At 40.5% G+C, this 15777-nt stretch overlaps 2 protein-coding genes across 2 annotated transcripts in view; one reads left to right on the top strand and one right to left on the bottom strand.

Annotated features, from left to right (window-relative positions):
• Positions 1–4737, top strand: part of LOC124613515 (leucine-rich repeat-containing protein 74B-like) — a 169042-nt gene extending 164305 nt beyond the window's left edge. Inside the window, exon 7 of the mRNA XM_047142225.1 lies at positions 4434–4737. Within this exon, the coding sequence (XP_046998181.1) occupies positions 4434–4737 (304 nt within the window). The remainder of the gene's footprint in view (positions 1–4433) is intronic.
• Positions 4738–4776: 39 nt separating this feature from the next.
• Positions 4777–15777, bottom strand: part of LOC124612581 (ADP-ribosylation factor-like protein 2) — a 93283-nt gene continuing 82282 nt past the window's right edge. The window contains exon 5 of the mRNA XM_047140866.1: positions 4777–5024. Coding sequence (XP_046996822.1) covers positions 4890–5024 — 135 coding nt within the window. The 3' untranslated portion in view covers positions 4777–4889. The remainder of the gene's footprint in view (positions 5025–15777) is intronic.

Raw genomic sequence — 15777 nt, 5'->3', positions numbered from 1 at the left:
AAATCTTTTACTGCTTGGACAAGCCGAGGGTTGATACATACCCCTGCACTACAAAGGGACACTTTTCTAAGTTGAGGGTCAGCCGTGCTGCACACAATCATTCAAATACTTCACGCAGATGCACCATGTGCTCCTGGATGTTCTTGAAGCATACTATTATGTCATCTAGAAGTACCAGGCATTGCTTTGGTTTCAGGCCTCATAGAACTCCGACTAATAAGCATTGGAAGTTCTCTGGCACATTTTTCAGATGAAAGGCATCTGACAATACTGGAAGTGTCCAAATGAGACCAAAAATGCTGTCTGGTGCTACTTCTAACTGGCGATAACCACTATGTAAATCTAAGGTGATGAAGTAATGGCATTGCCCCAGAATGTCTAACGTCTTTGTCATATTGGGCATGAGGTAAACATTGATGACCATTTCTTGATTTACAAATCTGTAATTGCAGCAGAACCTATAAGCTTTTTTTTTAAGGACTTCTTGGGTGCAAATACTACTGGGACTGGCCAGGAACTAGTACCTTCTTCTATGATTCTATCCCAAACCTGTTGGCATTTGAACTCCTCTGTTACTGGTTGCAAACAGTGTGGACATGGTATGGTTTCTTGTATACTGACAGCTTGTTCCCAGTGGGAATTCTGTATTGTACCAGAAGTGCAGTTGGTAGTGGTCACCAGGCAGATTAAACAATCCTGTGTATTCATCTAATAGCTTCTCCATATTTATTCTCTTACATCCTTCCAGATGCAACACTTTTCTCCTCAGTACAGTTAAATTAAGAGACTGTCCAGGATTTTGATATTCCACAGTGAAATCCCCTTCTAATTCATCTTCTAAAACCTCAAAGTGAGCTCTAAGGGTTCCTTTCAATAGCATCACCACCTCTGAACCAAAATTATGTATGTTGACAGGTACTACTTTGCTATCACCTAGCTCTCGCAAATATGGCACACTTTGTCAAAACATCACACCTTATCCAGAACCTTACTTCTGGTGAGACTCTTACACACACACACACACACACACACACACACACACACACACACACACTATGAACCAGCAGATCACCACCTACATTCATCCAGACCAGCCTTTCTGTACCTTTCGGTACTGTATTCTGCAAATCGAGTCTAAAAGACTGTGTATGCAGTTTAACCAGCTTAAGCGACATCTCGGGTGTTCCTTGGCACAGTTCAGCTCTTACAACCATAAAGCTGAGACAGAACAATGTCTCATCCACTTCTAATGTGCACTGCTGCAGATCAACTTTAGCGTGATTATTACTCAGGGAGTCCAGACCAGCATGACACTTAGGAACTGCTTCATATATTCGGAACTCTCACCCTCACACTTGGAAACCCAATGATGTGGAACTGAGAAAATTCAAGCTTTTACCCTTTCACCATCTACATTACTTACCTACAGTGTGGTGGGTTCAAATTCACTATAGCCAATATACACTGACTAATGACAGATACATGTGATCACGTATCTAACAACAGCTTACATTCACTATAGCCAATATACACTGGCTAATGACAGATACATGTGATCACGTATCTAACAATAGCTTACATGTTCTGTCCTTTATATAGCTGAATAGAGAAATGTCTGCCATTGATTTTGCACCAGGGTATCCTGTAGTCAAGTTTACTGGAATGTTGCACAGTGGTCACTCTGCCCCCTGTAATGTTTAATGCAAGGGCGCGAGTGTTACACTGATTCCACCATCTATGTGCCTGTGGACCTTTCTGAACTGGGAACATTGCATAGTGGTTACACCGTTCCTGTACCATTTAATGCAGGGGCACAAGCATTATGCTGATTCCATCATCTATGTGCCTGTGGACATTTTGAAGAGAGTGCCCCATTTGCTTACACCTCTGACATTTGAAAAGAACATTGAAAGTAGCTGGAGTACCACATTTATCTTTTCCCTTGGTCTAGTAACAGAAACAATTTCAGTCAGAGCTACTGCAGTTGCCACTGCCTTGTTCATGTTTCTTGGAAACTTAACACACACTTTACATGACATTTTGGTCAGCGGGCCTCCACAAAAATGCCTCAAGTGTCTATTGTTCCATCTCCTGCAAAATGGCTTAACTGTCAATCATCATTTGTCAATTCATACTTATTGACATTGATTTGCCTGCTGTGGTTCACAAAACCTTCTATTGATTCTCCCTGCTTCTGCACTACACCATTAAGATGTTGTTGATAATACCGTGAGGTATTCTTCTTCTTGTAATGACCCACTAACCCTCCCTTAAAGTTGAGAAAGGACTGAGCCTCCTGCAATTTATCACTGTACACCACGTATGTCCAGGCATCTCCTACCAACAAGCTACATTTAACAACTGTTCATAACTCCAGTTTCCTAATTTCGTGGCTATATGCAAACCATACATGAATACAGACATACCTTCCCCAGATTTATTGGAAAACAGTGCCACCAATGAGGCCATACTACCATCAAGGATAGGTGTAGACAAGCCTCTTTCACCCTATAAATGGTTCACTTCTCTACACAAAAATTCATTATCAGCTCTAACCTTATCTACCTCATTTAGTGGATGCTGAATTGTCTTCTGGGTTGTTGCTTTCTCCGGGACAGCCACTTCTCTCAGGACTACCATCACAAGAGTATAACAGACACAAAATAAAAAATAAAGGACAACACAACAAGAGAGGCCAAAATAAAATACTTGTTTCCAGCACTTACTTGAAAACCTGCACTGAAAGCCACTGATAATGCAACTCTCTCTCTTCAGGGCTCCACTGACGACCATTTCCAGCTCCAGCAAGTATCCTGACACCAACACCATAATAAGATTTATTGGACAAGAGGAGTGGGCGAGTGGTTCTCTGCTGGATGTTGGCAATTGAGCAGGTGAAGAAGGCACCAATCAATTGATAGAACACTCTATTGATGAACAGGTCAGACATGGTTCAGCACATATTACAGGTGATGGGAGGTGATCCTTTGCACAAGCACCCTGTTATGGATGTGCTGATGCAGGTGTTTCCTGTGGACAAAGGTGGCCTAATTACCACAACAGGCTGGCAGATGGTGGCTGATGGCTGCAGAGCAGCAGCACAGCGGTGAGATGATGCCCCTGTGCTCAGCTTGGACAAGGTAGCATTCACTGGTTGGCGCCAGGCGGAGGCAGTGTCATTGATGCGGCAACAGCCAACACAGGCTGTGCGTCTTCGGATGGCTCAGCTGTGATGACTCGCTGAAGAGCTGGTCCTGATGGCTTCAACCCCATTTCCACATGCTGACATTTGCGGAAGGTTCTCTTTATCGAGGCCACCTTGAAACATCTGGAGTGGTGTCGATCGCCTGGTGTGGCGTAATCGATAGATCAGTGGATCATGTGATGGGAATCCACATGATGACCCTCAGATGGAAGTGCAGGCTGTGGAAGTCATGTCTGCTGATACTGCTAAGCTGGTAGGGCATTGGACAGTAACTGCAGCCTGGTTTTATTTCCTGGGCTGCAATCCCTGCTGTTGGTGACTGTGCCATTACAAATTACAATTAACTCTGAAATGGCGTAACATATCAAAATGTTTTTAACAGTTATTTCTCAGTACAACCTACTCTGCAACACCTTTACAAGCTTTTCAGATTGTTTATGACCATCCTATATAAGGCTGTGGTACGGACTGGCCCGTAGCTTGTGAACGATTGATTTACCAAGTTTAAGCTTAAGTCATTAATGAATGAGCTTCCAGAAGCACTCTTAAAGAAAAGAAGAAATATTCCAGCAATACAATCAAGATTTTCACTTCTCATACAGGCTAGCTCACAAGACAGCTCAACACAATTTTATCAGTTTAGTTGACTCAGTTATCTCACTTAAAAGAACCAAACATTCACCTTCTGAATAGTAAGAAAGACTGTAAATTTGATTATTCATTACTACAGATAAAAGAAGAAAAGGAACTTTCTCTTCCATAAATCTTCCTTTTCTCCTTTTTTCGTCCAATTATGATAACCATCTTATTACTGTGAAAGGGGTAATAAAGGAACAAAACTCTTTGAAGCATATCTAAAGCCATGGAGTCATTGCCTAGAATCTACCTCAAAAGTCTTACAAGTTCCCTGAAGAAATATTACAGTGCTGATCAGCCTATCTGACATTGTTTATACCTTTACAGTCATAAACATTTTTGTACTGTAACAGTACACATAGAGTAATCGTTTCCAGTATTGCTAAAATAGTGTGAATTTATCTGGATTATTTGCTTAATACAATATTTGGAGATGTTGTTTCTTATATGAAAGACTTAAGTGTACACAAGTTGGTTTTTATCTTTAAAAAAATCACTCTTTTTCAACCATAACTTTCTATGCTGTGTTGTCATAATGATTTTTAATCTCTGTGTTTACAAAATATGCAGACGCTTATTTTTCTTTTTTCAGTCATTTCCTATTGAAGGTGGATGAAAAGCCTATAACTAAAAAGAAATTCAGACAGCTAGTTGAAGAATTTAAGATAAAGTTGTCCGAAAACCTTGTCGGTCAAATTATGAAGAACTTTCAAATAGGAAAGAAGAAAGTAGATCCTTTAGCCATAAAACAATATTATATGATGCTATACCCAGACACAAAACTTCCAGAGAAAAAGAAGAAGAAAAAGAAAGGAAAAAAGAAAAAAGGCCAACAATCTGAAACTGAATCAACAGCGACAGAAACTTCGACAGCTGTGTCTTCAGATATGGAGTAATCCTGAAAAGAAATGACAGGGGGAAAAAAAGAACTGCTATTTATTACAAGCACGTTTATTATAACTGAAACTGTAGTTAAGGAGCATAAAAAAGTCACAGATATTAAATTATTGTGAAATAGTTAAATAATTTAATTAAATTTCACAGTACATCAGTCTAACGTGAATATCCTAGCAGCAATGTCATCGATAAGCCAATCTATTCCTTGAAGTAAGTTTTGTCCTGTTATAGCACTGCACCATACAATCTGCCAGTGATGAGTTTTTATGGAGTCCAGCTCTAACACCTGTTTCGAAATAAACACATGTCAAACATACACTCAGTATATTTTACTCGACAAAATATTTTGAAGCAAGGTAAATATGTTTCTTATGTCATTACTTACAACAAAACTAACGAGTAATAACTAAATGTACTGCTGACTATTATAAGAAATATATTAGATGATTTTTACATGGAAAATGTCCAAATTTAAAATAAATTTTGATACTATTACAACAAAAGCAATAGTAGCTTGACACATTAATCCACTGATTGTTCTTGAAAACAAAGGATAAATAATGCCCATACAATAGAGATGTGTAAACAAAAGTCTTAGCACAAAAGCATTTTCTAAAATTGTAATGAATAAGTATATCTGAAGGTACTATAAGCCCAATATCACTTGGCACTTCTTGCAGACTATAGGAGCATAAGCATGTGGTTGCACCTACCTCATGATGCATAGATGTGGGACGCAGGTGGATAATGGGGGTTTGGGTGTGGAGGACATAATGCTTTTCTGTAAAAATGAAGCCAGTTCTATTTATGAATGCGGCACTGAGAGGGGTATCATGAAGAATTTAAGAACAGTGGGGTTAATTGAATGAGATGTTCAGTACAAGAAGAATGTTCATCTTAATTTACAATTTTCATTGTAACTTGAAAACTCTTATGTTGATCCATGTCTGCGTGAAACAATAGGGACTTGATGATCGGCCTTGATACAAATGCACTTCATTCATCTCCAGTAACATTTAAGAAGAAAATCATCCTCACCATCTTCACTGGGGTGAGGTGGAGTACAAAGGAGTTTGGGGAACACAGTACTTTTTTTTCCTGTCATGACATAAAAACCAACATAAATGTACTTCTAGGACAATAATCACTGTAGTTCGTATTTTTCTTGTAGTCCATATACTGCATGTTACATATACTAAAAGAGCATGAGGGCAAGGAAGGATGATTAAGGATGTCATGGGATGTAATAGGTTTATAGCAAAAGTCTAGCAGGAAATGGTTTGGAAAAAGTGGGAAGAAATGTTGGTCATCTTCATCTCATCTTCATCATATCATGGTAACCTGGATGAAGTGTTTGATTAATTAATTCTAGTTCAGGATAGCATGCAATAAAAGGAATATGGCAAACCTGTCTCATTTTTGTTGAAGAATTGGTTGAATTAAACCTGTGTGTAGCATTTGTTATGTGAAATGACAAAAAGAAAGAGATTATACACAAGTCTGCGGCTGAATTGCACTTGAAAGATGAGATTAATGTTGTAACAGAACATGTGAAAATAGAACTTTCAACACAGTTTATCTAAAAGGAACAGGCTATCAATTAAATGAATTGTGCTAGTTAGGTACGTCTAAATGTTTATTCCAAGAAATAAAATATACATTGATAATCAGCACAGTCCACGACAATATTAAATCATCAGCTGTGTTTCACATAAAACTCCAGTGCTGTCTGTTATCTGGCAGTATTTAAATGAATGAAATTCCTGGGAGACTAACAACACTAAAATTAAGTGCGTAATGTTTTTACAACTTGCTGAGTATCCGGCATTGCTTGAGGAAATATTTATTCCAATTCTACTAATCCATCTCCTCCTTACCCCCCCCCCCCCCCCCTCTCTGTCCATCTCCACCTCCTCTCTCTATATCCATCTCCTTCCTCCCTTCTTTTCCATTTCCTTCGTTCCTCCTCCCTCTGTCCACCTTCTTGCCCCCCCCCCCCCCCCCCCCCGCTTAAATCTCTTCTTGCCCCCTCTCTCTGTCCATCTCCTCCAAGGTTTCTTCTCTGTCCAACTCCTTTTTCACTCTCTGTCTCCTCCTCGCCCCTTCCATCTCCCCCTCCTCTCCCTCTCTGTCCATCTCCTCCTCCCCCTTGCCCATCTCCTTCTCTATATTTTCTCTGTCCATTTGCCCCTCTCCGTCTCTCTGTCTCCTCCTCTCCCATATCTGTGTCCATCTTCTCCTCCTTCCTCTCTGTCTGTCCATCTATTCCTCGCCTATTCTCTCACCAAATAATCATCCGGACCCCAACTGGAGGTTGCTGATTCGTAGCCGCACAGTATTTCTTTCCAGATAGTAAGTAATATGTGTATTAAGTTTGATGAAATCAATCTACAGGTTTAGGAGCATCATCAATGGCTTTGCCCACAAATGCACTTCACAAATCTTTAACATATTTCACACATATTTATATGCATATTTCATCTGTATATCTAGTGAATTTTGCCCTGCAGTTTTGTTTTTAGGCAGCTCAATGTTTATGATGTCATATCTCCTGAGGTATGTATCACAAAATTATACAATTTTGCAGATACATCCAGCAGTGCAAGTAGATACTGTCCACGAAATATGTTCCAAATAGAGTTTATGGTAGAGAAAAAATAAAGCAAAAGGTCATGCCTGATGTGGCAGTTTCACTGCACGAAAAGTAAAAAGTAGTAAGTGATGAACTCTTTCTCCTTTCATCTTTTGTGGGGACTGTCAGTGAGAAGAAGTCTCATAAAGGTTTGAAATTGTGTGTTAAGTTTGTTGCAAGTCACTATGTGCTCTCATTCCTAAGTATCTCTACATCTACATCTACATGATTACTCTGCAATTCACATTTAAGTGCTTGGCAGAGGGTTCATCAAACCACAATCATACTATCTCTCTACCATTCCACTCCCGAACAGCGCGCAGGAAAAACAAACACCTAAACCTGTCTATTCGAGCTCTGATTTCTCTTATTTTATTTTGATGATAATTCCTACCTATGTAGGTTGGGCTCAACAAAATATTTTCGCATTCGGAAGAGAAAGTTGGTGACTGAAATTTCGTAAATAGATCTAGCCACGGCGAAAAAGTCTTTGCTTTAATGACTTCCATCCCAACTCACGTATCATATCTGCCACACTCTCTCCCCTATTACGTGATAATACAAAACGAGCTGCCCTTTTTTGCACCCTTTCGATGTCCTCCGCCAATCCCACCTGGTAAGGATCCCACACCGTGCAGCAATATTCTAACAGAGGACGAATGAGTGTAGTGTAAGCTGTCTCTTTAGTGGACTTGTTGCATCTTCTAAGTGTCCTGCCAATGAAATGCAACCTTTGGCTCGCCTTCCCCACAATATTATCTATGTGGTCTTTCCAACTGACTTTGTTTGTAATTTTAACACCCAGCTACTTAGTTGAATTGACAGCCTTGAGAATTGTACTATTCATCGAGTAATTGAATTCCAACGGATTTCTTTTGGAACTCAAGTGGATCACCTCACACTTTTCGTTATTTAGCATCAACTGCCACCTGCCACACCATTCAGCAATCTTTTCTAAATTGCTTTGCAACTGATACTGGTCTTCGGATGACCTTAGTAGATGGTAAATTACAGCATCATCTGCGAACAACCTAAGAGAACTTCTCAGATTGTCACCCAGATCATTTATATAGATCAGGAACAGCAGAGGTCCCAGGACGGTTCCCTGGGGAACACCTGATATCACTTCAATTTTACTCGACGATTTGCCATCTATTACTACGAACTGTGACCTTCCCGACAGGAACTCACAAATCCAGTCGCACAACTGAGACGATACCCCATAGGCCCGCAGCTTGATTAGAAGTCGCTTGTGAGGAATGATGTCAAAAGCTTTCCGGAAATCTAGAAATACGGAATCAACTTGAGATCCCCTGTCAATAGTGGCCATTACTTCGTGCGAATAAAGAGCTAGCTGCGTTGCACAAGAACGATGTTTTCTGAAACCATGCTGATTACGTATCAATAGATCGTTCCCTTAGAGGTGATTCATAATGTTTGAATACAATATATGCTCCAAAACCCTACTGCAAACCGACGTCAATGATATAGGTCTGTAGTTCGATGGATTACTCCTACTACCCTTCTGAAACACTGGTGCGACCTGTGCAATTTTCCAATCTGTAGGTACAGATCTATCGGTGAGCGAGCAGTTGTATATGATTGCTAAGTACGGAGCTATTGTATCAGCGTAATCTGAAAGGAACCTATTCAGTATACAATCTGGACCTGAAGACTTGCCCATATCAAGCGATTTGAGTTGCTTCGCAACCCCTAAGGTATCTACTTCTAAGAAACTAATGCTAGCAGCTGTTCGTGTTTCAAATTCTGGAATATTCCATTCGTCTTCTCTGGTGAAGGAATTTTGGAAAACTGCGTTCAATAACTCCGCTTTAGCGGCACAGTCATCGGTAATAGTACCATCGGCACTGCACAGCGAAGGTATTGACTGCGTCTTGCCGCTTGTGTACTTTACATACGACCAGAATTTCTTCGGATTTTCTACCAAATTTCGAGACACTGTTTCGTTGTGGAACCTATTAAATGCATCTCACATTGAAGTCTGTGCCAAATTTCGCGCGTCTGTAAATTTTAGCCAATCTTCGGGATTTCGCGTTCTTCTGAACTTCGCATGCTTTTTCCGTTGCCTCTGCAACAGCGTTCGGACCTGTTTTGTGCACCATGGGGGATCAGTTCCATCTCTTACCAATTTATGAGGTATGAATCTCTCAATTGCTGTTGCTACTATATCTTTGAATTTGAGCCACATCTCGTCTACATTTGCATAGTCAGTTCGGAAGGAATGGAGATTGTCTCTTAGGAAAGCTTCTAGTGACACTTTATCCGCTTTTTTAAATAAAATTATTTTGCGTTTGTTTCTGGTGGATTTGGAAGAAATGGTATTGAGCCTAGCTACAACGACCTTGTGATCACTAATCCCTGTATCAGTCATGATGCTCTCTATTAGCTCTGGATTGTTTGTGGCTAAGAGGTCAAGTGTGTTTTCGCAACCATTTACAATTCGCGTGGGTTCGTGGACTAACTGCTCGAAATAATTTTCAGAGAAAGCATTTAGGACAATCTTGGAAGATGTTTTCTGCCTACCACCAGTTTTGAACAAGTATTTTTGCCAACATATCGAGGGAAGGCTGAAGTCCCCGCCAACTATAACCGTATGAGTGGGGTATTTATTTGTTACGAGACTCAAATTTTCTCTGAACTGTTCAGCAACTATATCATTGGAGTCTTGGGGTCGGTAGAAGGAGCCAATTATTAACTTAGTTCAGCTGTAAAGTATAACCTCCACCCATACCAATTCGCACGGAGTATCTACTTCGACTTCACTACAAGATAAACCACTACTGACAGACACAAACACTCCACCACCAATTCTGCCTAATCTATCTTTCCTGAACACCATCTGAGACTTCGTAAAAATTTCTGCAGAATTTATTTCAGGCTTTAGCCAGCTTTCTGTACCTATAACGATTTCAGCTTCTGTGCTTTCTATTAGCACTTGAAGCTCAGGGACTTTCCCAGGACAACTACAACGATTTACAACTACAATTCCGACTGTTCCTTGATCCAAGCACATCCTGTATTTGCCATGCACCCTTTGAGATTGCAGCCCACTCCGTACTTTCCCAAGGTCTTCTAACCTAAAAAACTGCCCAGTCCACGCCACACAGCCTCCGCTACCTGTGTAGCCGCCAGCTGAGTGTAGTGAACTCCTGACCTATTTTGCGGAACCCGAAACCCCACCACCCTATGGCGCAAGTCAAGGAAGCTGCAGCCAACACGGTCGCAAAACCGTCTGAGCCTCTGATTCAGACCCTCCACCCGGCTCTGCACCAAAGGTCCGCAGTCGGTTCTGTCAACGATGCTGCAGATGGTGAGCTCTGCCTTCATCTCGTAAGCTAGACCGGCAGCCTTCACCAAATCAGATAGCCGCTGGAATCCAGAGAGAATTTCCTCAGATCCACACATGTCATTAGTGCCGACATGTGCCACCACCTGCAGCTGGCTGCACCCTGTGCTCTTCATGGCATATCCCGAAGGGGCCCCATTACGCGCCTAACACTGGAGCTCCCAACTACCAATAAGCCCACCCTCTGCAATTGCCCGGACCTTGAAGGCTGAGAATCATCCTCTGAAACAGGGCAGGTAGCTGCATCTGGCTCAGCCAGAGACAGTACCTGAAACCTGTTTGTCAGACGCACCGGGGAGGCTTTCTGATTAGCCTCCGGGGACGTCTTTCGCTGCCTGCCACGCCTTGGAACGACCTCCCAATCAACCACAGGCGAGGGCTCAGCCCCACTGCGGGCAGCAACCGGGGCAACCACAGTGGCAGACCGATCTGGGGACAGACGGAACGAGGTTGACATCCCCGTGATACCCAAGTCCGGCTCCCCACAGTGATGCCCACTGGCAACAGCCTCAAGCTGCACGACCGAAGTCAGCGCCGCCTGCAGCTGTGAGCGAAGGGATGCCAACTCAGCCCTCATCCGAACCACAGCAATCACAGTCCCTGTCCATTCTAATCGATGTTGAACAACAGTTACTGAAACACGAGTCCGTGCCTAGATAACACAAGGGAAACATGCAAAGAATGTATGAACTAACCTGTACAAATGCCTAACGACTGCGCTACAATCTGCCTGAATTTATGATTACAGTAACTAAAACTCGAAATTACACCTCCTATATGAAACTCACACACAATTTAAGTAAGAATCTACGAAGTAAACACAGAAAACAAGCTACATACGTATCTTTCTGCGCAGTCGATGTGCACCAACTGGGAGCTCAGGCCACATGAATATAGTTTGTCTATTTGTACATTGTGAATTACGATTCTTTTACACCCCAAACACCTTCCCCCTTGAGAGGTGGGTGGTTCTTATGCCCACAGTGGTTTGTCTCAGACAGTGACATTTGCAACAAGTTTGGTTCAAATTGAGCCAGTGGTTAAAGAGAATATGATGAACATTCACACAAACATCCACTTGTATATTATGTATGGAAGTGCGTGAAAAAAATACTAAATAGGTTCAGGTGAAGATGCTATACAAAATTATTATAAATTATAAATAAATTGAGTTGCTGACCCTTATAACAGAGTAATTCTTGAATTGTACAAGCTTATTTAATTATAGTATCACTGAAATGTCCTCTGAATCTATCATATAGAGCAAATACAGAAATAGGAAGGAATATTAGGGTTTAATGTCCCATCAACATTGAGGTCATTATAGAGGTGGAGCACAAGTTCTGATTGTTTCAAGCATAGGGAAGGAAATTGGCTGTACCATTTCAATTGAACCATCCCAGAATTTGCCTGGAGTGATTTAGAGATACGGATTTGAACTCTCGTCCTCTGCAATGCAAGTCCAGCAAATATCAAAAGGCAGCATGCAATTCTGTTACACTCTTCTTGAGATGCCTGTGTGTCATAATTTGTAGGTAGCACTCATAAGCTGGTGTAGCTGAACATAGATGATCACTATGTGGCAGATCTCCTGTATTCTGTGTTTTATGATAGCACTTGATAATTGCAATGACACTGTTGTGGTGTATGGCAATTCAGTGGGCAACTTCTTGTGCTGGCAACTCTGCTTGCCATAAAGTGATAATGTACGCACAGTCTAAGCTTGAAATAACTCTTCGAGTCATGTTCACAGACACATGTACACAAGCCACATTGTCCCATTTACAATTGGAGGCACCATGCTCCACTGAACTGCACTGAAGTTTATTATCATCTCTATTACGCAGGCGGCTGTATGTAGTTATTTTCTGTGATCAGAAGAGTACTGAGGAGAAAGATTTTGATACTTTAAACTCTGCAAATCATGAGCGATGTGAAAACTTTTTTTAAACAGTTTTTAAGTAAAATTTTCATGCGATGCATTTTGTAACTCTTTTACAATAATATGTTGGTTTCAAGGAAGCAGTTGAAGTGTTCTGACGTACTGCTACTGCTTTGTAAGCATCTGGTTCAATCAACAACACAAAAGTTAACTTATAGGGGTATTGCTCTCAAAAGCTTGAGATTTATTCTCCTTTCTTTTTCTAATATGGATACCAGAAATGCGTGTGTGTGCTTGTAACATTGGGCCACTCTGATGCTGTTATCAACACCTTTAATAAAATAAGCATCATAATAGGCACAGAAATCGCAGCTTCAGTTGTAAGGCTTTCATTTTTAAATTCACAACTAGTTCAGGCTAACATCTGATAATTATGGGTTGCTTCTAACTGTTACATTAATTCCCAACTGTGACACATTACTGAAGTTTTACTGAACATTTACCCACTAAATGGCATATGTTTACCACTTACAGTAAGAACTTTATAGTTATTTTTTACTCTGCACACGTTTAAGATTTCCACTTCCAACAGAATTTTGCACACTATTAAAGGTTTTATTAACTTCTCATTATGGCATACTACTGGAACCCTGCTAAATATATAGGCACTAAACAGCATGTCCCTATGACTTATGGCAAAAAATTTATTGTTCAATCAGATTTTATTCTGCACAGGTCTCTTTAAGCTACTAGCTTTTTATTTAGGGGTTTTTATCACCTATTCATTTTCTTTCATTTTAATATGTTCATTAAAATTTTAAAATTCGTCATACTTTTCCACATGTCTTATACATTTCCACACATCTTTTGCATTGTTTACATCGCTTTATAATACTTTATTTCCTATTATACAGTTAAAATTATCAATTTGAATGTGAACAGCTGGGCTAGTCGGTCCATGCCATTCACTTCCAGTCATTCTAGCAGATGGCCCTAGTACTGTCACATCAAAGTTTACCAACTTACCTTCCTCCTTCTTGTGCACCACTCCATGTTCTGCACTCACTTGCGATGGTTGCCTCTGCCCTACCTAGTCTCATGGCACTCAGGGTCACAGTGTAAGTGTTTTAGTTCTTATACCATACCTCTTCACCAACTTGGTTTCTCCCTTTTATTATTAGTTGTTGCCATGGTGTTGTGATGTATTAATTTCTCACTTTTCACCGTATCTAACCTGACCACTGTTGGAATTTTATAAGTGACAGTCCTCATTCATTTTATTTTATGCATACAAGAGTATGTAAAGATTAGTTTTTAGCACACTTCTCTTGTTTGTTTTCTGTAATTGCACCTGATGAGGGGCATTTGTTAGCCCAAAACGGGTCAAGAATTTAAAAATAAAAACCTTACAACTGAAGTGGTGATTTCCATGTCAATTATCCTGATAAAATGTCTAGAGATGAATGTGACTGAAAAGTCCATAACTGTCATCTATATCTACATGACCACCCTGTAAATGATGTTCACATGCTTGGCAGAGAGTTCATCAAACTACCATCAGACTATTTTCTGCCGCTCAAACAAATAATGTTTCTATGCGAGTGCTGAATTCTCGTTTTGTTATGATGATAATTTCTCCCTATGGACATGGGCATCAACAAAACATTTTCACATTTGTAGGAGAAAGTTGGTGACTGAAACATTGTGAAAAGATTTCACCACAGTGAAAAATGCCTTCATTTTAATGTCTGCCACCCCAACTCATATATCATATTCATAACACTCCCTATTGCGACATAACATGAAACAACTTGCCCTTCTTCAAACTTTTTCATTATCCTCAGATAATTCTATATGGTAAGGTTCCCATTATGTGCAGCAATTCTCTAGAAAAGAGGAGGGGGGGGGGGGGGGGGGGGGGGCAAGCGTTGTATAGGCAGTTTGTTTAGAAGCTTTGTTGCATCTTCTAGGTGTCTTGCCAATAAAACACAGCCTTTCATCTGCTTACCCACTCCACCCCCTGCCCACATTTTCTGTGTAATCATTCCAGTTTAAGTTGATCATAATTTTAATCCTAAGATATTTAGGTGAACTGACAGTCTTTAGAGTTGTGTGATTTATCAAGTAACCCAAATTTCCAAGATTCCTTTTAGTACTCATGTGGATGACCTTACACTTCTTACTATTTTCAGCCAATTGTCACTTTTTGCACCATATAGGTATCATGTCTGAATCATTTTGCAATTCTTTTCAAATTTCTGATAAGGTTGCTAGATGGTAAATGACAGCACCATCTGCAAACAATCTAAGACAGATGCCCAGATTGTCTCCTACATCCTTTACATACATTAGGAACAGTAGAGATCTATGACACTTTCTTGGGGAATGCCAGATATATCACTTCTGTTTTACTCCAAGGCTTTGTCAGCTATTATGAACTGTATCCTTTCTGACAGAAAAATATGAATCCGATCACACAACTAAGTTGATAATACACATACATGCAGTTTGATTAGAAGTCACTTTTGAAGAACGATGTCAAAAAGGGACATGTCCGGGTATCTAGAAATATGGAATCAATTGATACTTGTCAATAGCACTTATTACTTTGTGTGAATAAATAGCTAGTTCTGTTTCACAAGAATGTTATTTTCTGAATCCCTGGTGACTATGTTAATAGATCATTTTCTTCTAGGTAATTCACAATGTTGAAACACACTAGTGTATTTACTCGAATCTAAGCCGCACTTTTTTCCGGTTTTTGTAATCCAAAACACCGCCTGCAGCTTAGAATCGAGTGCAAAGCACGCGGAAGTTCTGAAAAATGTTGGTGGGTGCCGCCACAACTTACTTCTGCCGTCAAATATATGTAGCGCTACACAGGCATGCTTTGTAGGCACAAAGATAAATACTGGCGCCAAAACCTTTGCGTCGGGAAATAAATTTAAAAAAAAAAAGGTGGAAGAAGAGCTTCTTTCTGCCACCCCCCCCCCCCCCCCCCCCTCCCCCCACACACACACCCCGAGTTTCGACCACTGCATTTTCATACATTATCCAACGAAGTAAATACAAATTCCATATTGTTCATCTTTGAATGTAGCAGCATTTCAATGTACTACAAAAATCCGACTGGGAAGACTGTTTGGGATGTTTGTCAA

Source organism: Schistocerca americana, chromosome 4 (genome assembly GCF_021461395.2).
Source record: "Schistocerca americana isolate TAMUIC-IGC-003095 chromosome 4, iqSchAmer2.1, whole genome shotgun sequence".
In the NCBI taxonomy this organism is placed as follows: domain Eukaryota; kingdom Metazoa; phylum Arthropoda; class Insecta; order Orthoptera; family Acrididae; genus Schistocerca; species Schistocerca americana.
The sequence above is the reverse complement of the archived record's forward strand: the minus strand, read 5'-3'. Positions and strand labels throughout refer to the sequence as shown.